The 26,102-nt window shown below is 33.5% G+C and overlaps 1 protein-coding gene across 1 annotated transcript; it reads right to left on the minus strand.

Moving 5' to 3' along the window:
* Positions 1 to 3,278: 3,278 nt before the first annotated feature.
* Positions 3,279 to 25,819, minus strand: LOC127725316 (placenta-specific gene 8 protein-like). The gene is made up of 4 exons (XM_052232244.1): positions 25,771 to 25,819; positions 8,019 to 8,235; positions 4,569 to 4,708; positions 3,279 to 3,499 (listed from the first exon to the last, which is right to left on the minus strand). Exons 2-4 carry the CDS (start codon positions 8,224 to 8,226, stop codon positions 3,407 to 3,409), a joined length of 441 nt encoding a protein of 146 aa, XP_052088204.1. The 5' UTR covers positions 8,227 to 8,235; positions 25,771 to 25,819; the 3' UTR covers positions 3,279 to 3,406.
* Positions 25,820 to 26,102: the final 283 nt, after the last annotated feature.

A 26,102-nucleotide genomic window follows, 5' to 3' on the forward strand; every position in this document is an offset into this window, starting at 1 on the left:
TTTACTTTCCAATATATTGATGATGTTCTATCATTGAATAACCCATATTTCAGCCAATACTTACATCTCATATATCCCAGTGAACTTGAAATTAAGGATACTACTGATACTAGAAGGACTGCTTCATACCTTGATCTTTTCCTCAATATTGACACAGATGGACGACTTCACACGAAAATCTATGATAAACGGGACGATTTCAACTTCCCAATTATCAATTTCCCATTTCTCAGCAGTAACATACCCTCTGCCCCTTCGTATGGTGTTTACATATCTCAATTGATACGTTATTCTCGTGCTTGTTCACACTATACGTACTTCATATACAGGAGTGTGCTCCTTACGCAGAAACTGCTCCAACAAAGTTATGAGGAGGACAGATTAAAAATGACACTCCGTAAATTTTACGGACACCATCACCAATTGGTTGATCCATACGATGTGTCTTTGTCAAAACTAACTAAGGACATTTTTACCACGTGTTAGATTGTGGTTTGTCATTACGTTGTCTGATCTTTTAATTTCCGAACGTGACTTTTTCCAGATTGTGACTGTTTTGCTGAGTGTGAAACCGCATTGCTATAAGACGTGTCACGGTACCTTTCTATCCCAAATTCATGTATTTAATTTTGATGTTATATTTGTTGTTCTCGTCGGATTTTGTCAAATGTCTTAACGTTTTTTCTGTTATGGTATAGATAATTAATCACCCCCTTCATTTATTAGATTTTAGTTTGGTACAACGAAATTTATACGATATATTTGGTTTACAGTTTGATTCAGAAGAAACACCGACGTAGCTAGATAATACAATTAATTATCTAATTACTACCACAATTTGATATTAATAAGTATTGTAATTTTCATTGTTATTAATAAATGTAATGGCAGTATTACAAATCTATCTTGAATCAATCCTAATCCTATCTTATTTTTGGGAGATATTTTTACAAATTCATATGTGACGTCACTTTGTGTGTTTTTTCAGAATTTCAAATAAGACGTCACTTTGTGCGTTGAGGCTTTAGCTAACTCGGCTGTGTTTTTTTTTTTTAGGTTGGATTAAGTTGTTTTATGTAATGTATCCGTTTTTATTCTGTAGTTAGTCCCCACTTTGGTTATATCATGTTTATCTATTATATAGTCATTTTATAATATTTACTGTTTGCAAAATTATAAATTATTCTAAATAATAAGGATGTTCTTGTCCCAGGCAGAAAATCCTGGCCGTGTTAGGCGCAACTTTTTGGAAGTTTTGGTCCTCGGTGCTCTTCAGCTTTGTACTTGTTTTGGCTTTCAAACTTTTTTTATCTGAGCGTCACTGGTTAGTCTTGTGTGGACGAGACGCACGTCTGGCGTATTGAATTTTAAGCCTAGTACCTTCTGCTAGCTATTATTCGTGTGTTTCTTTGTCCTATATGTTCTCCCATTTATTTGTATTGTGGTCCTGTCATGTGATGTTGTAGTTTTGGTGTTGTGTTTGACGTTGCCATAAAAGCGGGAGCTTTGGCATGCCACAAAACAAGGTTCAACCCACCATTTTTTTCTTAAAATGTCCTGTACCAAGTCAGGAAAATGGCCATTGTTATATTATAGTTCGTTTCTGTATGTGTTACATTTTAATGTTGTGTGTTTGTTGTGTCGTTGTTCTCCTCTTATATTTGATGCGTTTCCCTCAGTTTTAGTTTGTAACCCGGATTTGTTTTTATCTCTATCGATTTATGAGTTTCGAACAGCGGTATACTACTGTTGCCTTTATTTAAGTTAATGGTGAAAATTGTCCAGTAACCATAAAATATATCTGAAACATTAAAAAAAATTTGAATAACATTGAAAATATTAAGTCACAATTCAGTTTTGAGATTATTTGATCAGCTTGTTCTATTTTTATTTTAAAGGTGATATATATGTATGTATATAAGTGTTGATGAATATGGTGATGAAGTTATATTTTGTTTATTGTGAAATTTTAGTTTCAATGCTATATTGAATACATTTTTAATTTCAAATTGTTGTTCAAATTTCTAGCCAGGGGAAATAGCTGTTGTGAAAAACAGTTCCTAAATTGATGAAATACAATAGATAGATACAAAAAATAAATCTAGGTTGGTTAAGACTTGGTCGAGTATGGTTCAGAGTAAGTCGAGAATGGTTCAGACTAGATCGAGTATGGCTCAGACTAGGTCGATCATGGTTCAGACTAGGTCGAGCATGGTTCAGACGCGTATAAAATGGTTACGTACTGGTCGAGTACAAGTTCAGACTGTTAAGTATGGTTCAGACTTCAGTCGAGTATTATCAAGTAAATTTCAGACCAATTCAGACTGGTCGAGTAAAAATCAGTACAGTCGAGTACAGATATATGCCATTTTAGAGTTGTTTGTAGTGTTCATAATGCATACAATCAAAAATACAAGGCAAAAAACCCAACATTGAACAACTGCTACATGGATAACAAGGAATTTGTTTTCTTTATCTTATTTTACATGTATGCACTGTAGACTGGTTTCATGTTATGCTTTTGTTTTTTCTTTACGTTATAATATACTACTTTATCTGTAACATATCTCTCAATGGTATCTTAACCTATAGATTATCCATGCAGATATTGCCTAAAAAAATATTTGGAATTTTTAGTCTTAAATGATTTTCGAATTCTTTATTGATTATACTCTCCAACCGTTTTGATTCAACCGCAACTGACGTTTTGTATGAAGACGAAACGCGCGTCCAGCGTACAAAATTATAAGCCTGGTAGCTTTGATGTGTTCGTTTTGTAGATAACGGATATACTGATTTTTTGAATCTCTGTAAAGTGAAAAAACACCATTCATAACTGGAAAAGTGCATTACATTTATTAACCATATTATGACCAACATTTACTGTAGTATGGTTTGCAATTCTAAAACAAAAAGACAACACTTTGATTATACAAGTATGTTTGCTATTTATGGACAATTCAGGTCAAACGGAGGCAAAAGATACAAAAGGGACGTTCAACACCCATCAGTCGAAGATAAACTGATCAGCTATGGTAATAAAAATAAAGAATAACAAAAACAAACAGGTTCACAAAGCACTACATAGAAAACTAAAGACCGAACCTTACAAAGAACTGGGTGTGATTTCAGGTGCGCCAAAAGGGTAAGCAGACCCTGTTACACTAAATTATTTCTATGTGTATAATTTCGAAAACATACAAAGTTAAAAAGAATCGAACAGTTACAAAGGTAAGTTTCAATTATTTACTTCTATTCATTAATGAATTGAACTTCGCTTCATAGAAAATGTATTTTAATACATGCCATTTAAATTTATACAGACACACATTATATATAAAGTCTAATAAAACATATGTGTTTAAACTGTAAAACAAGACACACTTTATACGGGTACACACTGGTTTTAGAGTCCCATATTACGTAGCTCTCTGTTTTCCTGACAGGCTGCACAAGCTCCACAAAAGGCAACAATCATACAATCATTACACATATCACCCTAAAATATAAAATATGGCAGTCATGGCTGAAAAAAAAACAACTTACAACAAGAGCTCCTTGTTGTAGGTTGACACAACTCGTAATTTTAAACGTTTATTGTTCCATTTGTATTGTACAATTTCTTAGGAACACTTATATATTTAGAAGATTTATAATACTCAAACAACCAATATATAATGATTGTCTTTGCTGTCGTTGGGTTATGTTTACTTTGTCATCATATTTTATGAGAAGGTTTTTACTTTGGTGTCGGCTGAACCTAGCTACTTATATATTTTTTTGTATCGGAACTATCAATTTGAAAGTTCGACTCATTCGTAACGCAATTCGTTATTCAACATTATCGACATGAAAGTTGCCTAATATTAATTCAAATGTTTTGCATAAAGCCTAAAATAATACATCTGTTCATTATTATTTAAACAGTTGCTGTTCTTTTGAGTGTTCTGTTCAATATATTTTGATAACTAGTATTGTGTCACGCTATACAAGATTTGATAGCATTCCTGAGTACGCTAATCAAAACGAAATTTAAAAGGGTAATTTTCATTTACTAGTACTAGTACTAGGTCGATGACACTGTTTGTGGACTGCTAGTCTCTGAGTATTATCAGCTCCGTAGTAGGCGCGGTACTGAAATCATCTATGGTCTAAAAATCTTGTTGATAAAATTATAATTATGTAGTAACTAAGGTTCCATCACCCTTAGGCATGTTTGACCTTAAATGGTTTTTCTATTCTTTTAGCATTCGATTTGGTCAAATATCTAATAGCTTTCTGACGTATTCATTCCTCACTGGCATTATATACGTTTAGGTTCGAGCGTTCCTGGTGAGATTGAATCCAGAAACCGCTTCTGACGAAACAAAAAATATTGAGTGTTTCTACCAGAGATGATTTTTTTTTGTTTATTTTTGGAGGAAAATATAAATTTCTTCTATGGGTATCTCGATTTCTACTATTAAAGAGAAATGAAATGAATTATAGAAATAATCGATATCATCTGTTCCGTTTATTTAGAAAGCACAAGTTTAATCTATGTATGACGTAATTATGTTTTTTTTTACCTGTATTCCACCAAGAGTCCTTATTCTTGTTCTTATGTTTATATCTACGGCTGGCACACAACACATTGTGCAGGAAGATTCTCCCAAGCGTATAGCAATATTATACATTGCACAACTGTAACAAAAGCCGGTATACAAACCTATAAATATAATAAAGTTATTTCTGATTAGTCATGACATACATTAGACAGGTACTAATGTTATCAAATCATCAGCTTCTAATTGGACACAGTTCGGAAAGACTTAACGACAAAAAAGGTGATTTCAGCTTCATGATTGTGAACTTCCCATTTCTGTGAATCAACATTCAAGCAGCACCTGATTCTTTCAAAATTAAGGGCAGATTATTATCTAAATTTGATAGGACAGTTTGTGTTTTTTTAGATTTTAAGAAAAATAAGACTCTGATATTTCGTATGTATTTATGAAAAGTAATTCTCTAAATGAAATTAAACTGATTCTATCCCATATGTTTCATCAATGAGGAAAAATCAAATTTCCCCTATATAACCCAAGTATTTAAAAAAACTGATTTCATTAATTTCAATGTATTTTATCGTAAACAAAAGTTCAATGACCTCAAGTTTTTACATTAAAATTTTAAAGTACATTGAGCCAGAAGTCTTTTACAGAAGTTTAAGAAAAATTGATGGTGAAACATTTTTAATAAATCTACCCTTGAAAAATTTATACCGCCTTATTTAGATAACATATAAGCAGCTTTAATTTCTCAATCGTATGATAACAATTTGTGTAAACAAAAGAAATCAGACAAAAAGTCCAGTGATTCCTATTTGAATAAATGCTTGAATATTGTGGTTATACGCATATCACATTCCAAAAATTACAAATCAAAAAAGGGTTATTAATACGCCAATAAAATTATTAAAAACAAACTTCATGATTTTCTCTGACTGTTTATGACGTCTTTACACTAAATCCATCGGATGTTGGGTGTGTACTGATTGATATTTTAGTCTTAGATGCATGATTTTTTTATTATTTGTTACTGGCTTTGAATTAGCTGTCAGTAACTGCGAGTACTCACAGATCTGTACTTAGTATCTTTTCGTTGTGGGGATGTATAAGTACCCTGCCATGTCCACTCTGTTTTTTTGTTACTTGTTTTTGTGCTTTGTATCTATCTGATGAGTTAATCCCTTTTCAACAAATTTTTATAGTTTGTTCATATGTTGTACTGTTACACCACTGTCCCAGGTCAGGGGGAGGGTTGGGCGCCCGCTAACATGTTTAACCCCTCCACATTATGTGTGTGTCTTTCCCAAGTCAGGAGCCTGTAATTCAGTGGTTGTCGTTTTTTACTGTATATCATATTTGTTTTTCGTTCATTATTTTGTACATTAATCAGGCCGCTAGTTTTCTCGTTTGGATTGTTTTACATTTTTAATTTCAGGGCCTTTTATAGCTGACTATGCGGTATGGGCTTTGCTCTTTGTTGAAGGCCGTATGGTGACCCATAGTTATTAATTTCTGTGTCATTTTGGTCTCTGGTGGAGAGTTGTCTCATTGGCAATCTTACCACATCTTCTTATTTTTATATTCAAGAACTCCAAAAGCGTGTTGTAACCGTTCATGGCAGACGAAACGCGTGTCTGGCGTTAACATTTATGACTGGTATCTTTGATAAAATTTTACGATATGAACAATGGACTTGAAATAAAATGTCACTATTAATGCTTTTTTAAAATGGATTGCGAACAGTGAATCGACTTAATTACGTGAAGTGTACTTTTTATGTTAGTTTAATATTCCGTGTGATTTCAATGAAAGTAATATGTTCACTATCAGATAACCTGATACATTAATTGTTTATACATAAAGGTATTTAAAATTTAACATGATTTTATCTCATTCTTTTCTAGATTTAGACCTGTTTGTAGCTTGACACATTGTAAAGATCGTATCTTAACCTCTGTTTGTCTTTTCATTCATTTGTTTCAACGCCTTCAATCACATCAACGTTAACGTTTACTTCAGGGATAAACATATATCGAATGGTTGAACTATATGAGTTACTTGTTACAGTGGCTAAACTGATGAGACGAAAGAAATAGAAAAGTCGCTCTTCTTAATAAAAAGTCGAGAAAATTAATAGTAAAACAATGACGGTGACGATTCTGATTAAAAATTATTTCTTATCAACATTCGAACATTTTACAGAAATTATTTGTTGAACTGTATTAGAAAAATATACATGCAATGATGTTTTATTTTAATTATTTACTACAGTAATTGCATTTGAAACTTGTCTGAAATTTATATACTGTTAATCTTTGCTGCAATTTGATAAAAATAAATAGAAAGAAAACATGTAGTACATATAAAATCTAAATATCTTTCAAGTCATACATTTTCGGAGTGTTCCGTTTAGTCCTTAGCATGTTACAATATCCCACAATATAAATTTAAACGATTTTAACTATTTATTTGTACAATTTAAAGAAAAGGGCGTCTCGATTTCTGTACATGTACTTGCGGTCGCTCGATCTCTTCACAATCAATGTTGACATCGAGATAAGGTCCGTTTAAATTTGCTTAGAAACGTTATTTCAAAATTGTTGATCTTAGCTGCATATTAATTGAGTCGTTTTGAATTTTCTCCCTGAACTTCTCTAGACTAGCAGCAAACATAGACAGATAATTGACATGTTCCAGACGAACTTCTCTGGACTAGCAGCAAACATAGACGGATAATTGGCATGTTCCAGAGAGGTATACAGCCAGTAGAAAAAATAAATTGGAATTTTTCGCATGGCAACATTGTAAACAAATTTTACACACAGCTCCTATAGCCAGCTGTACTCGTCGTTTTCTATTTGAGGAGGGAGATGATTACATTATTTGGAAACTTTTTCTATTATTTCAATTCATATTTTATAGTTACCATTTACCCGAACGTTTTCTTGTGAATGTTTTATTAAAAGCTTTCTTGCTAAAGCGGACCAAACGTTTAAAAGATCAAGTATTCAGTGTTTACAGGGGAGGTAATAGCTTGACACTAGATATCCCACTGGTTAATAATATGATAGTTCAATGCAATAGTGGAACTCCTTACGTTCATTGAGTTTAATTGTTACCATAATGAGGCATTCACAAGATAAATTCCCTTGAAAATGTAACGAGGCATTAAAGCTCATGTCTTTATTCAGTATTATGCATGTCTAGTAATTGTGGTAAAAATGTGTATGTTGAGATGAAAATAGCTGTTAAAGCGCTGTTTCTTTGCTGTTTTGCGTGAATGTAACACTTTTATTTTTCTTTACATTTCATTCGTAATTAAATGATTCATCGACCCAATATTTAAAATATCTTATATCAAATATAATTAAAAGAGAGGCGAAAGATACCAAAGGGGGCATCAAACCCGTAAGTTGAAATTAAACTGACAACGTCATGGGGAAAAGAAATAAATCTGTACGTTGTACATACAATTGTTGACATCTCCAAAACAGTCAAACAGTTCTGTTGACCATCCTCTTGTTCCATGTATTGTTCCAATCATTAATGGATTGGTCTGTATACCGGGCTGGTTTATAACAACTGTTGTATTCTGCTGTTGGTGCTGAGGATGAACTTGTGAATCTCGTCCCATATGTTGCGGAGGGGGTTGATTGTTATGGGACTGCTTTGGATCCATTGTGTTTTACTAAAATAAAGTGAAAGACATCTAAATATCTTGTATGAAACAATGTCGGTAATTACAGGTATAAATAACTTTGATTTTTAGTGAAAAAACCATATTATAATGTGCAAAAAACTTAGTTTTAATCGTTCATTTTTCACAATTATAATGGAAATTTAAGCTTGGGCATATCTTTAACATTTCATCTTCAATTTTAGAAACATTTTTTTAAGGCTAATACTAATGATTTTTACAACATGCTCCTTTCATTTTTAATGACATGATACTATTTTCTTTGAATATATACTTTTTATCATCTTTTATTGGCGATTTATCATAAAAATATCCCTCTCAGAGTCGATTTACTATCAAGTAAACAATTCTTTTTTATTATAGTATGGCTTTACCTACTATCCTTTTTGTATGAATGCGCTGCTAATGCGCTTATATAATGTTTTACGTATTATTTTCATTTTATAACAGTAAAGGATCTGGATCGCATTGCTGGACAGCAAATTGTCAATGAAAACACTTATCAATGATTGCTGTACCGCGCCAGCCTCGCTTTAGCATTAAATAACTGTCCTCATTCTGCTAAATTTCCGCATGCGATATATAAATTGTTTAAATGTTTAATGTAATATAAAAGTGGAAAAAGCCAGCAAATACATAATACGTAAGAAGATCTGTGTAAGGAGAACAAGGTGAATAACTGTTTGATGTCATGTTAATTGAAGCTATTATAAATGTCCTTAACTGTTCGATTAACGCGTATCTTCAGTGGTTATCACATTGAATTTTGCAGTCTGTTAAACTGCATATCATATTTTGCACAACAAAACTATTTAAGGTCACGCTTGACCTGACTTCTGGACCTGTTCTTGTTTATTACTCCAAGCATGTAGATCAAAATCGTCAGTGACAGAAGTCCAGACGTCAGGACTGACTTAGAACAGGGATCTGTTGGTAGTTAGTGTCAGGAAACTTCCAGCATGTGTCTGGTCTATGTATATGTTGATCTAACTACTGCTATAAGTCCCATTAACTGTGACAAGCAACTTATAAATTAATAACTCTGCATCAAATTTGGGGAAATTGGGTTAATAATAACGAAAATGTGCTGACCTAAAAGATATTGTAATATTTTAATGTTTTGTAAATATTGACCTCTGGTTAAATTGGCTTCACAACTGTTTATTTGTGTACAGAGAAAATTAATGACGCAAGGCTAATTTGACAAATGGCTAGTCTTATTATCTGCAGTTAAAGTTGAACTGTCAGATGTAATTAAGACAAGTAGCAATGTCTAGGGTGTAGGGTAATAAAATTAGTTGTGCCTATTTGTTGGTCTAGAGATGCAGTAATTAAACTCTATGATAAAGGTCAGTTGGTCAGAGACTGGCAGATTGTGTATCAGCTGTGATACTGAAAGGATGTGTATTCCTTAAGTCTTGAATCAGTAAAGATTCTGGAGGACTTGTTTTTAAAGTTTATATGTTTAACTTTGTCAATAAGTCGGAAGTCATGTACATTTGTTAATAAACTTATATATATATACCGTATTATTTAGTTACTGGGAATTTACCACAGGACATATTGTCGTGCCATAGATGGCTATGTCCGTCCGTCTGTGTCAGTGTTGACATCCCCTCGGTCACGTTACAATTTTTGGTGGCAGCGGTGTGGATATTATTAACATGGATTAGTTTATTTCTATTATAAGAATTGATGTGCTATTTGGAATTTAACAATGTATTTTCGCAAATTATATTCTGAGGATTTATAGTAATATTCAGATAATTTTGTGTGAGAGGATTATTGCAAATGGAATAAAATATTTCATGTGCGTAAATAAAGCAACTGTAATTAAATTGTTATAAAAATGGATACACGTGATTCTTCTGATAGAGAAATTTATTTCGGAGGTGCAAGACCTAAAGTATCAATGGATACGGGGATAGGATTAAGTTCAACCGTGTTATCAGCTTCAACGCCTAGAATGATTGAAACCCAAAGAAAAATACAGCGTTTAACTAAAGAGTATGAAACTCTTCAGGATGAAATTTCAAGTGCTCCGACCCCGAAAAGATCATCAATTCCATCTGTGTTCCAACCTTCTCGTAATCAAGGATCGAATTCACATAAGCATCTGGGATCTGAAAAGCCAGTTGTCCGACCCTCTAAATATGATGGTTCTGTTTCTTGGGAATATTATAAAATTCAGTTTGAAATGATATCCGAATTAAATTGTTGGGCGGATAATCAGAAAGCAATGTTTCTTGCAACAAGTCTAAGTGGGAATGCGCAAAGTGTTTTAGCCGATATTGATCCGATAAAGCGTAAAGATTATCAATCGATATGTGCAGCATTAACAAGTAGATTTGGAACCGAAAACAGAACAGAGCTTTTCCGTGTGCAGCTTAAGAATATCCGTAAAAGAAGAGATCAAGAATTGCCTGAATTGGCGCAACATATCAAGAGACTAAGCCGTAAAGCATATCCCAAAGCTCAATTGGAACTACAAGAGATGTTGAGCCGAGATCATTTCATTGATGCAATAATAATAATAATAATAATAATAATAATAATAATAATAATAATAATAATAATAAACAATTACAATAATAATAATTCACAGACGTCAGAACAGAAAACAACTGACACATATTAGTGACAATATGAGGATACCATATCCTTATTCCTCAGATATGATATATATTGAATTCCTCGCTCCTCTTATGAACTCCCACAAATCGCGTATAATGGACTTTTTAAAATACAACAGTTTACGTCAATTAAGAAATCACAAAAAGTACTACCATAACTATTATGATGAAAGTCAATTACATGTCTTTCGGGTAAACTGTCTATTCCAGCAATCGCATCCGACAAATCGGAACATCTACTATTCCAATCGCCACACAAATAAAACGGAGACCCTTGAGGAAGGGTGTAGATTTTTGACATTAATGTTTCAAAAAATTCGTTCACGTTTACTGCCCGTGTGGAGTTTTCAGGTGGCAAATATACAACACAAACACAGAAAACGTTCTGTAAACAGTTTTTATCCTCCAATCTCACCCACAATATTCCATCAGTATCATTGTCAATTATTTCAACATCAAATTGACTGCAAATATCATTGCGAATTAAAAGTCCGACCCCACCAGAACCAGTTTTCGCACGCACGTGAATGTTTTTACGATTAAAACCGAACCAGTTATAACCATCCACTTCAATGCCTTTATTACCGGTCAAATGCGTTTCCGCAATTCCAATCATATGCAGATTATAATATTTAAAACATGAATCTAAAAAGTTAAACTTGTCACTATGTACATTGGTATTCCATAAGATGACGCGGATACACGGTTGCGTATACATCAAGCTCACCCAAAGACACTAGATGATGCTGTTAAGTTGGCTGTTGAGCTTGAGGCTTTTTATATTGCGGATAAACAGAGGGACAAACCTTCAAGTGTTCGAAATTTTGCTAAATCGGAAAGTTCAGAAGTGTCTGGTCAAATCAAAACACTATCTGATGTGGTAGAGGAACTTCGACGTGAGTTTCAGTTTCTTAAGAGCGGTATGAGTCAACAGAGAAGCGGATTTAATAACAATAACAACAAGCCGGGAAAAAGAGGATGTTGGACTTGTGGAGAGCCAGGCCATATCAGAAGAAATTGTCCTAAATATGACAAAAGTAAAACAAATTATCAACAAAAAAACAGAGTAAAAACCGGTCGTGTAGCGAGTGGCGATGGAGGAATGTATATTTCTGGTAAATTTCAAGGTAAAAACATCCAATGTTTAGTAAATACAGGTGCAAATGTGACAATTTTGAACAGTAAGGTATACGATTCTCTGTCCGATGGAAACAAAGTGGTGTTGCGTCCAACACATACAAACATGAAACTTGCCGACGGTACACCAGTTAAAGTGAGAGGAATAGGTAAAATGAACGTTGAAATTGGAAGGACACTTCTCACACACGATGTGTGGGTAGCTGATATAGATGAAGATATAGACTGTATTATCGGTTTTGACTTCATGATATAAAATATGTGTTGCATTGATGTTGCTAACAATACAATGACTGTTAACAAATAACAGATATCTTGTTTAGTAGTAAATACACAAGGTGTGCGATGTTGTCGGGTTGCTGTGTCAGAGACAACAGTTATTCCGCCGGGTGTCGAGCAGATTATTCCGGAGAAAGTTATTGATATTGGTTATACTCCAGATTGTAGCATGTTAATAGCTTCAGATAAATTTGTGGAGAAACATCAGCTTTTGTTGGCTAAAACAGTATTTAATTCATCATCAGATGTTGTTCCGATGCAAGTATTGAACGCAACAGATAAGTCTGTTAAAGTATATGCAAATTCAATTGCAGCGACATGTGAAGCAGTAACCATACTTAATGAGTCAGTTTGTTCTCAAGAATTGTCAACAGAAGATATTCCTGAACATTTAACTAGTTTATATACAAGCTCATGTGTACACTTAAATGAAAACCAGAGAGAAAGACTCAGAGCCTTACTTTTTATGAATCAAAGTGTATTTGACAAAGATAAGTGGGACATAGGACGTACCGATATTGTAACGCATAAAATTAATACTCAAAATACAGACCTGATTCGTCAAAAACCGCGCCGATTGCCATTTGCTCAAAGATCTGAACTAGCTTCTCAGATAACAGGAATTAGCATAACATTTGCGCAGTGACATCATTGAACCGTCCGAGATTCCATGGTCATCACCCCTAGTCCTTGTAAGAAAGAAAGATGGTTCTACGCGGATATGTTTAGACTATCGCAAGCTCAATGATATCACAAAGAAAGATTCATTTCCGGTTTCTCGTATAGATGATAAACTAGATGCGTTGTCCGGAGCAGAATGGTTCCATGTACTTGATCTTCAAAGTGGATATTTTCAAGTAAAGTGTGATGAAAACGACCGTGAAAAAACTGCCTTTGTGACAGAAAATGGACTATACCAATTCAAAGTAATGCCAATGGGTCTTTGTAACGCACCTGCAACGTTTGAGAGACTAATGAACAAAGTTTTAAAAGGCATATCATGGAAAACTTGCTTGGTATACTTAGATGATATTATTGTCTTCGGAACGGAATTTTAATCTTCACTACAGAGACTACAAGAAGTGTTTGACCGTTTGCGTATGGCAGGGTTAAAACTCAATCCGAAGAAATGTACGTTGTTTCAAAAGAGTGTTAACTACTTGGGACATGTTGTTTCTAAAGATGGTGTTCGAGCTGATCCGTCAAAGATTGAGGCCATCAGTAATTGGCCTAGACCGACAACAGTAAAAGAAGTACGGGCCTTTCTTGGAATATGCTCGTATTACCGACGATTTATCCTTGATTTTGCAAAATATGCACGACCATTGAATAAGCTTACTGAAAAGCAGACATTGTTTGAATGGACAGATCTATGCGAAGAAACATTCAACATTATGAAATCAAAACTTTCTAGTCCGCCGATTTAAGCGTATCCGGATCCGTATGGTTTGGAGTTTATACTTGACACTGACTGTAGTAATTCTGCGCTAGGTGCAGTGATTTCGCAAGTTCAAAATGGTCATGAAAAGGTGTTTGCTTATTACAGTCGAGCGTTATCTAAATCCGGAATTAATTACTGTACTACAAGAAAGGAACTTCTAGCGGTGATTAGCAGCATCAAACACTTTCATTGCTATCTTTATGGATCAAAATTTACTGTTTGAACAGATCATAGTTCATTGCGCTGGATTACTAAATTCAAGGATATAGAAGGGCAATTGGCGCGATGGTTAGAAGTATTAGGAACTTACGACTATGAAATTGTGCATAGGCCTGGATTAAAACATTCAAATGCGGATAGTTTATCGAGAAGGCCGTGTTTAGATTGTTCACACTGTGAAAAAGTAGAATTGAAATATGGTGTATCTAGCACACAGTGTAATGTTATTAGCGATAATAAATCTAAAGTGTCAAATTCAAATAGTTGGATTAATGGTTTATCTGATAGTGAAATAAAATGTGCACAAAGGGAGGATAAAAATTTAGCATTGATTATCAATTTGATGGAGAATAGTGATCATAAACCTACTTGGCATGACATCTGCTCGGAAAGCGTTGTTGTGAAGGCATTGTGGTCACAATGGAAACGACTTGAAATACGAAACGACATCTTATACAGGAGATGGGAAGACGACACAAGAAAGAAAATTTCATGGCAGCTAGTGGTTCCAGATAGCTTTAAAACGGACATTCTAACAAACCTGCATGATGCCGTAACAGCTGGACATTTGGGAGTCAATAAAACTTTAGGTCGAATTAGAGAACGATTTTATTGGCCAGGCGTTGGGGAAAATGTCAAAGAATGGTGCCGTCGATGTCATCAATGTGGTTCACGAAAAAGACCTCCAAAAACATTTAGGGCGCCAATGAAAACATATAATGTAGGAGCTGTTATGGAAAGAGTTGCTATGGACATAATGGGACCATTACCGCTCTCTGAACGTAATAACAGATACGTACTAGTTATCCAGGACTATTTTTCGAAATGGGTAGAGGCATACGCATTACCAGACCAGGAAGCAGAAACTATAGCGCAATTGTTTGTTGAACAATTTGTGACCCATTATGGTGTGCCAATGCAGATTCACACGGACCAAGGTACGAACTTTGAATCAAGACTATTCCGTGAACTCTGTAAACTCTTAGGAGTGGATAAAACGAGAACCATTGCACTTCATCCCCAATCTGATGGGATGGTTTAGCGTTACAACTCAACAATGGAAGCAATGCTGGCTACATGCGTGAATAAAGATCAGAAGAACTGGGATGTTCTACTTCCATTACAGATGATGGCATATCGTAGCGCGGAACATGACACGACAAAATACTCACCGAATGTGATGTTATTCGGGCGTGATGTAAGACATCCGATTGACGTGTTTTAGGAAACTGTTAGTAATAATGAGAATTTTGATAATCTCCCGGATTATGTAATGCAAATAAGAACATATTTAGACAATGTACATGAATTTGCTCGAGAAAACATTAATAATGCCAGTGATAAACAGAAATGGTATTATGACTATAAAGTTAATTTTAAACCGTATTCTGTTGGAGATGCCGTATGGTTACATGATCCAAAGAGAAAAGTTGGGATTAGTCCGAAACTACAGAGTAATTGGGATGGACCTTATCTTATTATAAACAGTATTAGTGACTTAGTATACCGCATTCAAAAGTTAGAATCGTCAAAACCAAGAGTTGTTCATTACAACAGACTAAAACCATATCATGGAGATTTTGACAATTGGCTTATTAAAACGGTAATTCAAAAAGACACCGAGTCTCACGCTACCGCAATCGAAGAAAATGACATTGAGTCTGACATTGAATTGAGTGAAAATGAACAGTGCGATATGTGTATTTTTCCAACTGACAATATTGAATACGGTCGCGGACATCGTGTGAAACGTCCACCCAACAGATTCGTACCTGATTAGAACTTTTTTCGAAGCTTATAAACTATGAACTTTTAAAATGAACATTGAAATTAACATTGCATGTTTTCATGATTATGATTGAATTATATGATTTATTTTATTGTTGAAATGTTGAAATTATTTTATGATACATTTCGATTTTCCGTGTATATTTTATTGCGTATTTTTTGTTTTATTTTTGAAAAAGGTCTTCCATACTTTAAAAAGTTAAAGTTGTTTTTTTTTGTTTACATGTGGGACACATGTTTTTCAAAGAGGGAGGCAATGTAATATTTTAATGTTTTGTAAATATTGACCTCTGGTTAAATTGGCTTTATAACTGTTTATTTGTGTACAGAGAAAATTAATGACGCAAGGCTAATTTGACAAATGGCTAGTTTTATTATTTGCAGTTAAAGTTGAACTGTCAGATGTAATTAAGACAAGTAGCAATGTCTTGGGGTGTAGGGTAATAAAATTAGGTGTGCCTATTTGTTTGTCTAGAGATGCAGTAATTAAACTCTATGATAAAGGTCAGTTGGTCAGAGACTGGCAGATTGTGTATCAGCTGTGATACTGAAAGGATGTGTATTCCTTAAGTCTTGAATCAGTAAAGATTCTGGAGGACTTGTTTTTAAAGTTTATATGTTTAAACTTTGTAGCTAACTTTGTCAATAAGTCGGAAGTAATGTACATTTGTTAATAAACTTATATATATATATATACCGTATTATTTAGTTACTGGGAATTTACCACAGGATATATTGTCGTGCCATAGATGGCTATGTCCGTCCGTCTGTGTCAGTGTTGACATCCCCTCGGTCACGTTACAATATTATATACCGAGACAGTACTTAAATAGTACATTATACATTTCTGAATATAATGAAAACAATGGTGGTGATGGGGACGGTGGTGGTTAGTCTAATATAATCGACATAACAGCTCCATTGCAAATTATTAATGGCACAGGTCTCCTGCTATGACTTCACCCTTCATGCATGAGGCACCCTAAGGTGGAAAATAGTTGTGTGTGTATTAAACCAATTTATTTTTTAATAAGTTAACTTATATAAATTACCCTTTATACACAACAAAACATAGAACATATATTTATTAAGATATAATTAAAACTAAGATACATACTACATGATATGCACACAATAAAATAAACATCATTTGGCGTTTAGCTGTGCCGGTTGTTGTCACAGTTAAGTCGTGATTGATTAATTCCTAACCCTAATTTGTACAGATAAAGCAATAAGTATGTGATAATTTTTGTCGTTGCTAAGCAACCTTCGTTTCACCGGAACACAGTAAAATCTGTGTTATATTCATGTTTTTATTCTTAGGCCAATTATTGTATATATATTTACACCAAGATGTTGTTAAATGAAATGGTATACCCTACATTTATCATGCTTTTCAATAATATATAGTGAAATTGCCGAAATACCCCCTCCTAGGTTATTGAAAATTATCATTCTGCATTGAAAATAATATCTTGGTGTAAATTAGATATGTTGATAGGGGTCAATAAAAACGCCTTTTTATCATACCTTGTCCTTTATCAAGTTGATCTAAGCTATCACCCCCAGTTTTTGGAGGGGTTCGTATTGCTTAGTCTTTACTTTTCTATGTTGTGTCTTGTGTACTATTATTTGTCTGTTTGTCTTTTTTGATTTTTTTACCATGGCGTTGTCGGTTTGTTTTCGATCTGTGAGTTTGACTGTCGCCCATCTGTATTAAAGTGTAATTTCCGATGATATCATTAGGTAAGTTACTTTTAGCCAACTTTAGTAACTTCGAGAATTCTATGAAACTGTATTGCTTATCGATATTTTGCTTGTACTTGTGTGTTTTGGTAAGGTGTTCCATTATACCGTTAATATAGATTGAAATGCTTTCCCGTATAGATTTTTACTGTGCCTTCTTTGATTCAGCATTTGTTATCAAGTAAGAAATGGTGAATCATTTCAGCCACACACAACATTCTTGTTAATATTTTTTTTTATGGTAAATGCTATTGGATTAGCTTCTCTATTTTATACTCTAGATGTCTTATTTTTTTTGTTTTGTTGGTTTGCTGTCTCACCTAATTATACCCTAAATCTCGTTTTATTCAAATCCTAAGGGTTAACTAGGGTATAGAAATATTGTCTGCACTGAACTTCTTTCGTCCGACAGTTAACAATCATTATGGTTTAAGCGAGGCGTCTGTTTGGCTGTTCTTTACATATATGTAGACATAGATATAAGAAGATGTGGTATGAGTGCCAATGAGACAACTCTCCATCCATGACTAAATTTGTAAAAAGTAAACCATTATAGGTCAAGGTACGGCCTTCAACACGGAGCCTTGGCTCACACCGAACAACAAGCTATAAAGGGCACCAAAATGACTAGTGTAAAACAATTCAAACAGGAAAAACAACGGTCTAATCTATATAAAAAACGAGAAACGAGAAACACTAATGAACCACATCAACAAACGACAACCACTGAACAACAGGTTCCTGACTTAGGACAGGTGCAAACAAATGCAGCGGGTTTAAACGTTTTAACAGGCGCCAACCTTTACTCTAACATGAAACAGTGGTATAACATTACATCATAGAAAGACACACTATAAAATATTAATTGAAGTGGCATAACTCGATCAAAAAGGAATATTAACAAAAACAAGTAAACATACACTGAACGAATAAAATTGATCTTTGACACAATATAAATACAATATGTAAAACAATGTCAAAAAGACAACTATAACCTGGGACTAAATGGCGTGAAATAAAATAACGTACACAGGTAACTTTAAATATAATAATTTTGTTGTTAGGAGTACGGAAATATTTTTTTACAAAATAAATTTGTTGTTCATAGTACGAGAACAGAAGTGAAAATTTATCGTAAAACTTAACACTTATCAAAGGTGGTACATATAAAAAAAATAGTGAGATGAGATATAACACAAAACAAACAAACATTGAATAACAAAAATGCATTACAAATTGTGTCAACAGGTCAAATCAACACGATAGCACGATTTGAGAGTACTCGCAGTTACTGAAAGCTAGTTAAAAGCCAAAAACAATAAATAATAAAAAATCATACATCAGAGACTGAAATCAATCAAAACACATTCCAGGGATTTAGTGATTTAACACCATGGACAGTCAAAGAAGACATGACTTGTGCAATGCTAAAATAAAAGTATCGACAGGCAGTAGGATAGTTAGGATTTAACCTTATAATAAATATGTATAATGTTATATATAGATAAAGCAATCTCTTTATAGAAAATAAACGTGGATATACGTATGGTCGAAATAGGGACGTTCAATCCAATGCCTCGTGTAGGGATAGTGTAAAACTCTCTACTCGCTAGTGACCCATTGGAACAAATCTTTAAGGGCCGTAGAGAGCCTGTTGTAAGGCCACATTCCTGTCCCTTTCCAATGTATCATTGTAGGTCATGTAAATATCACACCCTTCATCCCTGTCGTCCAACCTTGAATAAACTAAGTAGTGTGTTGATTGTTAATAGTGTCTCGTCCTTTATATACATTACATAACTGACGTAAGCAAAAAAAAAAAAAACAAAAAAAAACATATCAATCGATCTTGGTCAACTTACAAAATTTTATCAGTTTTGAACTTGTTTTGGGCCTAAATGTGCATTTAATATTTGCCTCTAGACGTTAATCAATCGACCAATCCAATGTATTCATGTATACGATTGTGCTTAACAATCCAAGTACTGCAAAATAGAGTTTAACATGTATAGTGTCTGCTTTATGTAAATGTGGATTTTTTCCGTCAATTTTGTTGCAATCTATGTTCGTTCCGATAGCACTTTGCTCTCTCGACTATACACATTTTATCAATTTCTTATTTAGGAAACTTTGGTATCATCCATTCTTTGAGATGAGTTCGGCTTTGAAAAAAATGCAAAGATGAACATATATTTTGGAGAAATATCTGAATTAATGTGAATAGGTAGTGGACTCCTTATTCAAATTAACTTTAAATGATGATTTGTACCTAATTTTGCGTGTATGTAAAATACAAGTAAATAGAATGAAATCATTAAAAACAGCAGAGTAAGACCTATACACAAATTAAATGTTCACTATCAGCAGAATAAGACCTACACACAAGGCAAAATGTTCAAAATAAGCAGAATAAGACCTACACACAAGGTAAAATGTTCAAAATCAGCAGAGTAAGACCAACATACAAGTTAAATGTTCACAATCAGCAGAGTAAGACCTACACACAAACTTAATGTTCAAAATCAGCAGAGTAAGACATACACACAAGTTAAATGTTCAAAATCAGCAGAGTAAGACATACACACAAGTAAAATGTTCAAAAACAGCAGAGTAAGACATACACACAAGTTAAATGTTCAAAATCAGCAGAGTAAGACATACACACAAGTTAAATGTTCAAAATCAGCAGAGTAAGACATACACACAAGTTAAATGTTCAAAATCAACGGTTGAATCCTAAGAGGAGTTATTTGTCTTTCAGTTGAAATTTTACAAATCATAGTTTTTGTAACTGTTGCAAAAACTCTTCTAGTGTTATGAGAGAGACGCTGTTAACAGCAAAGGTAATCAGTAAGCTAAAATCTACAAATAAGTCAATATGATTGAGATGGTTATTGTCCTTCCCGAACGAAATTATCAAGTTTGCGTTTTCGTTTATTATCATAAAAACTGTTAAAGACCGAGAGAAAGCAATAAAAGGTCAGCAATATCTCGAAATAAGTCACGCAGCTGAAAATGTCAGTCGCCTGCAATGACCATATTTAATTTTTCTTTGTTTTGGCTCAGACGATTTTTGATAGAAAAAAACTTTAAGCAGCGAAAATGTTCAGCAAGACACGATTTACAAATGAGGAGTTAAATATTACAGATCGTCAGTTGATCGCTTATAGAAATTATTGCCCTTAAAGAAAAGACAATTTTGTCCATGTTTGCCTTTATGAAAACTATGATAGATAACTATACACTTGAAACAGCAAAAATAATTATATAATCACCTAGACAATTACGGATGGCTTCAATATATTCAATAATTATTGCCCCCAATGAAGATATCATTCGGTTCTATTTCCCGTCCTCTAGCTATAGATTGCATTGGTAGATTACACTGTAACCCCTATTTTAGACAACGTTATCTAAATCAATTAAAATGTAACCAAAAAACATGGATAAGGAGAAGCTAAAAGTTACGTTTATCCAACAGAAAGAAATGCAAAATTGAATGTCATTGAAGATCTTATTGCTACAGGAGAAAACAATACAAAAAGAAATTATAAATATTCATAAAACATGCAATTCATTCCACGAATAATGATTTCAAATACCTGATATGATAAATAAACTCATTTTCTGTCGCTGGTCGCTCTTCCACATTTCATTATATACATGTATATATATATATATATATATAGCATTTGTATAATAGAAAATATGAAACAACTCCCCGTGTTATTGAGTTGTATGAAATATTCATTCGGAATCTTTAATTTCATATTAAACCAAAGCGATCGTTTTAATTTTAATTTACAAATATTGTTCTTTGTATTATTCCATATTTTATGTAATTGTTTGAGGTGATTGATTTTGATTTTTGGTGTTTTAACGCCACTTTTAAGCACCGCTTTTGGGCTATTTCGTGGCGGCCAGTTTTTATTGGTGGAGGAAGCCGGAGTGCCCGAAGAAAACCACCGACCTTCGATAGGAAAACTGACCTATGTACTTGGAACCCCTACTATAGAAGTTACTAAATAAAGCTGATTGATTGTTACCTTAAAGTCCAAGGGCTCATTTCACAAAAAATCTTACCATAAGTAAGTTATACTTAAATGTTCATGACTTACGAGTTTTTTTTCTCTTAAGACTTTTTGTGATATTGATCGTAGTTTTGTAAACAAAACAAAACTTTTCTGGATTTGGACAGGTTTGAATTTCCACCATTATATATACCGTCTGTTTATCAACTCGAGAAGATCAAAACCAATTTACTTTAATTCGTAAGTAGGATGGTATTTTGCATGCCAATTTTTTCCCGATCCTCTTTTAGACCATTGATTCTAAGGGGGCGTGTCAAATGAGTCATGTCGGATAAACTATTAGTAAGTGGAACCTCAACTTAAAGACCTAACCGGGTTATTAAATTTGGTGTACACTAAGTAAAGTAAAGAGATCCTTTATGTGCAAGATACAAAACAAAAATGACAACAAAATTGGCTGCATGGTAACAAACACTGTCGTATAGGTTTTTTGTCTGCAGGTGTAGTTAGGGCAAGGTCCAAGGCCAAAAAAAAAATATTTAAATAAAAAAATCTATTTTTCTTTGGCTACGACATGCAAAAAACAATAATGGATTTAAATTAAAATTCATAGATCCACATATATTAGATATATAAGAATATTTAAGTGTTCATTATAGTAATGTGATATTCGGGTAGACCCACGGAATGATCAAGTAACACAATAGGATTATATTAACCATCCCAATGCTGATTGTCCAAAATGGGGCATACCTCATTTGAAGTGGAGACTTTGAAACTTTTTATGGTTAAAACTAATAAATTCGTAGTCACATTATTTAAAATTATTAAATTAGCAGTTTGGGACATAATTAGCTCTTTTTTTATTATAATTTTTATGAAAATTTTCATGTAAATTATATTTATAAAAACAAGTTATGCGATTGAGCGCATATGTCTCCACTGAATGCACGAGTGATTCTGTTCATGAAAGTTGTCCGTGTAATTTTCTATAGCTCTACCTACAATGCTACACGGGACAAAGTCGTAGAAGAAATAAGATCGTCTCATGTATCTTAGTTAGTTATCTGGCGTCAAATAACAATGAAAAAATACTGTGAAAGATCTGTACAATTCAAATTTAGTTTGTTGCATGAATGATTAAACTATCTGGTCATCTTGATACAATATGGAGTAATTTCTAACAGAACTTTAATCTTGTTTTATGGTTTTGGATCGTTAGACCACAATAGTACTGGCTATTATCCTTTTCAATAAGTCAATAATAAAAAATTTAATCATTGTTTTATAAATAATAAGTTTTCTCTCTAACCATTTAGTCAAAAGTTGATGGTAAACTTGTGCCTATATCACCAACGATATTTTATGTCAACTATGATTATGGCACTAAAATTCATTTTAGGCCGAAGATACACTTTTAAAATAAATATGATTCAATCGATGCACGAGTCAGATGTTTTGTTAAAAAGAATTTTTTTCTATGGTATTAACGGAAATTGACTCTCGCGCTGTGTGGAGGCCGTACATGTATAAAGTTTCTGTGTGTTTGAGGTTTGTGCTCTCATGTTGTCTTTTTAAGTTGTGGCGTATTTATTCTTGAGGTAACCTCTTGTATGTGTGATACATCATTTTCTCATTTTCAGACCAGTTTGTGTTCGAATATTTTAATAAGAAGCACACAACCTATTCTTGCCACCATTACGTGTTATAGTGTTCTTTTCATTTGTCTTTGTATATTTTCAACCTTTACCGTTTAGTCCATTTTAAGTAATATACTTTTGGCTTTTCTCGGTATTTATACATCCCGCCATTCATAAGTGTTTCTCTTTTCTCGTTTTTTATATAGATTAAACCGTTGGTTTTCTCGTTTGAATGGTTTTACACTTGTAACTTTTGGGGCCCTTTATAGCTTGCTGTTCGGTGTGAGCCAAGGCTCCGTGTTGAAGACCGTACTTTGACCTATAACAGTTTACTTTTATAAATTTTGACTTGGATGGAGAGTTGTCTCATTTGCACTCATGCCACATCTTCTTATATCTATTGAGTTAGTGTGCTGCTATGGACATTTTTGTATTCTTTTCTTTCTTTTTTGTTTATGTACTTAACTATAGAGTGTCCATTTTGTTTTTCCTTGTAGAAATAGTTATTTGTTCTATAGTAATTAAGATTATAACACAATGTTGACTGCTGTTCCCCTATTTTTGACATTTGTACCTATTATATCTGTTTGTTTTGCCCACACATTCTTGTCAATATAATGGAAGTCTATGCGACTGTCATACAAGTGAGAGGTTTAGCTAGCTTTAAAACCAGGTTTAATCTACTATTTTCTATATAAGGAAATGCCTGTACCAAATCAGGAATATGAGAGTTGTTTTTCATTCGTTTCATGTGTTTGAGCTTTTGATTTTGTCATTTGATAAATGACTTTCCGTTTTTAATTTTCGTACTGGTTACCGGAACTTTGGATATACTAAAACAGGTACTTCCTATCTGAGTAACAGGCAGTACATGCCTTCTTTCTTAGATTTCATTCTAATATTTTTTTTTATTCAAAATTATCAGCCAAAATATGTTCTACAAGGATCACCTGTCCTTCACCTTATATGTTGTACCTTAATTACCAATATGTATTCTTCGAAGTTTGGTATTTACACCTATGCGTAGAAAGTATATAGTTTTGAATATGTAGTACCTTCCGGTATGTTCTTTTTAATCGGGCCCGAGTTGGTGGTGTAACATCTTTCAATGTCTACCCGAATTAATTGCACTTTACATTTGTTATTTCCAACCAAATTATCTAACATATATATCGATGTGCCCCGTGTGTGTCTAAATGTTTGTTCAGTATTATTGTCGAGCTAATTTATGACAGTAAAGGTTTGATGTCTTTGCCAGATTTTTGCTCTTCAATTACAATTGTAGCGTGATCGACAGTTTGCAAATAATTTCGCTCAAAACGGTGATAGAGGCCGTCTTAAACTGACAGTAAAACGAGAGTTGTTGCTCCTTGTTGAAAGCCTCATTGTAATTTGTAGATGAGGAACTACAATAAAAGCGATGTTTCTCGCTGCAGAATTAATATTCTGGTATCTTAACAATGACAACATGTCTTTCTTGTGTTAAAACATAGTAAACTTATTACGGAGCCTCTTAAGTGCCATGTAAATATAATCATTTTCGTTTGCTGGAGATTTAATCTGGTGCAAACCAGTTTTTAAAATCGTGTGTACGACTATGAAACTCATGCGCTCGACTTTCAAACTCGAATGCACAACTTTCAAACGGATGCACACGACTTTAAAATAAAGGTTGACGAAATTTATACGAACGTCCTCCCGAGTTGGATAAACGTGAGCACGACTTTGAAAAATAGTGCTCAAGACTTTAAAACTCGTGCGCATGCTTTTCAAACTCGTGCGTACGTTCGTGTAGATTTCGTCAAACTTTGTCTTATGTCGTGCGCACCACTTTGAATGTCATGCACACGAGTTTGAAATTCTTACGCAAGAATTTAAAAGTCGTGCGCACCAGTTTTTGAAAGTCGTGCTCAACAGTTTTTGAAAGTCGTGGGCACCAGTGTTTGAAACTTGTGCGAACCAGTTTTTAAATGTCGTGTAAAGCAACATTTCTGAAAGTCGTGCGCATGAGTATGAAAGTCGTGTGAACGTACGAGTTTTTAAAGTCGTGCGCACCAGTTTTTGAATGTCCTGCTCACCAGTTTTAAAATGTCGTGCACACGAGTTTAAAAGTTTTGCTTACGATTTTGGAAGTCATGCGCACGATTTTTCAAACGGGAGCGCACCAGATTACATATCCAGCAAACGAAAATATTCATATCTACATGGCATTTAATGGGCTCCTTAACTTATAAAAAAGATTTTTTTTTTCTATTAATATTAATATTAATTTACTCTTTTATTTTTTTATAAGTTTTGTCATTTATATTTGTAAATATTATAATATTTTGTTTTCACAAAGGTTCTTTTACAGCTATTTCAAATTAAAAATAAAAGACGGAATATACAATTTTATGCAAAGTAGTATATTAAAATAACCCTTGCGTTTGTATTCAAAATGCCACATTGAATTGAATAAATAAGGTAATAACGCTACTGTTCATGAGCTTAATTGACTTCATTAATATTTATCTGCGAAAATAATGCAATATGATTCAACAGAAGAAAAAAAAAAAAAAAAAAAACACTAAGTGAACATTTCTTCACAAACTAATTTACATCTGTGCAATTACCTTACAGAACTTTTGAAAAGCTTTCTCCCTATTAAAGCCACAATACACTATGACCAGGAGTTATACAAATTATTATTTAAATATCTTTTACGTTTTAACATTACCATGTAACTCAATATAACCATTCATGTCACAGCCAGTTCACATCAGGGATTTATAGCTTGTGAAAGATTAACCAATTAACAAATTTTGAAAATGATTTATGTAAAGACATGTTAAAAATGCCAAACTTGACTCACATATATTATCTTTAACCATTGATATGTATGCTCAATCATGAGATTTACGGTTGAAATGGTGAGCAATACACGATCTACAGCAATGCCTAAATA

Source organism: Mytilus californianus, unplaced genomic scaffold (genome assembly GCF_021869535.1).
Source record: "Mytilus californianus isolate M0D057914Y unplaced genomic scaffold, xbMytCali1.0.p SCAF_15, whole genome shotgun sequence".
NCBI lineage: Eukaryota > Metazoa > Mollusca > Bivalvia > Mytilida > Mytilidae > Mytilus > Mytilus californianus.

Bases quoted from the DNA above. Each gene is read 5' to 3' on its own strand.
- LOC127725316 (XM_052232244.1), bottom strand. From the start codon at position 8,226: ATGGATCCAAAGCAGTCCCATAACAATCAACCCCCTCCGCAACATATG. The intron at 4,709-8,018 runs GTATGTACAACG...TTATATTTATAG, and splicing joins TTTTGGAGATGTCAACAATT to GTTTGTATACCGGCTTTTGT. The intron at 3,500-4,568 runs GTAAAAAAAAAC...TTTATATTTTAG, and splicing joins GGACTCTTGGTGGAATACAG to GGTGATATGTGTAATGATTG.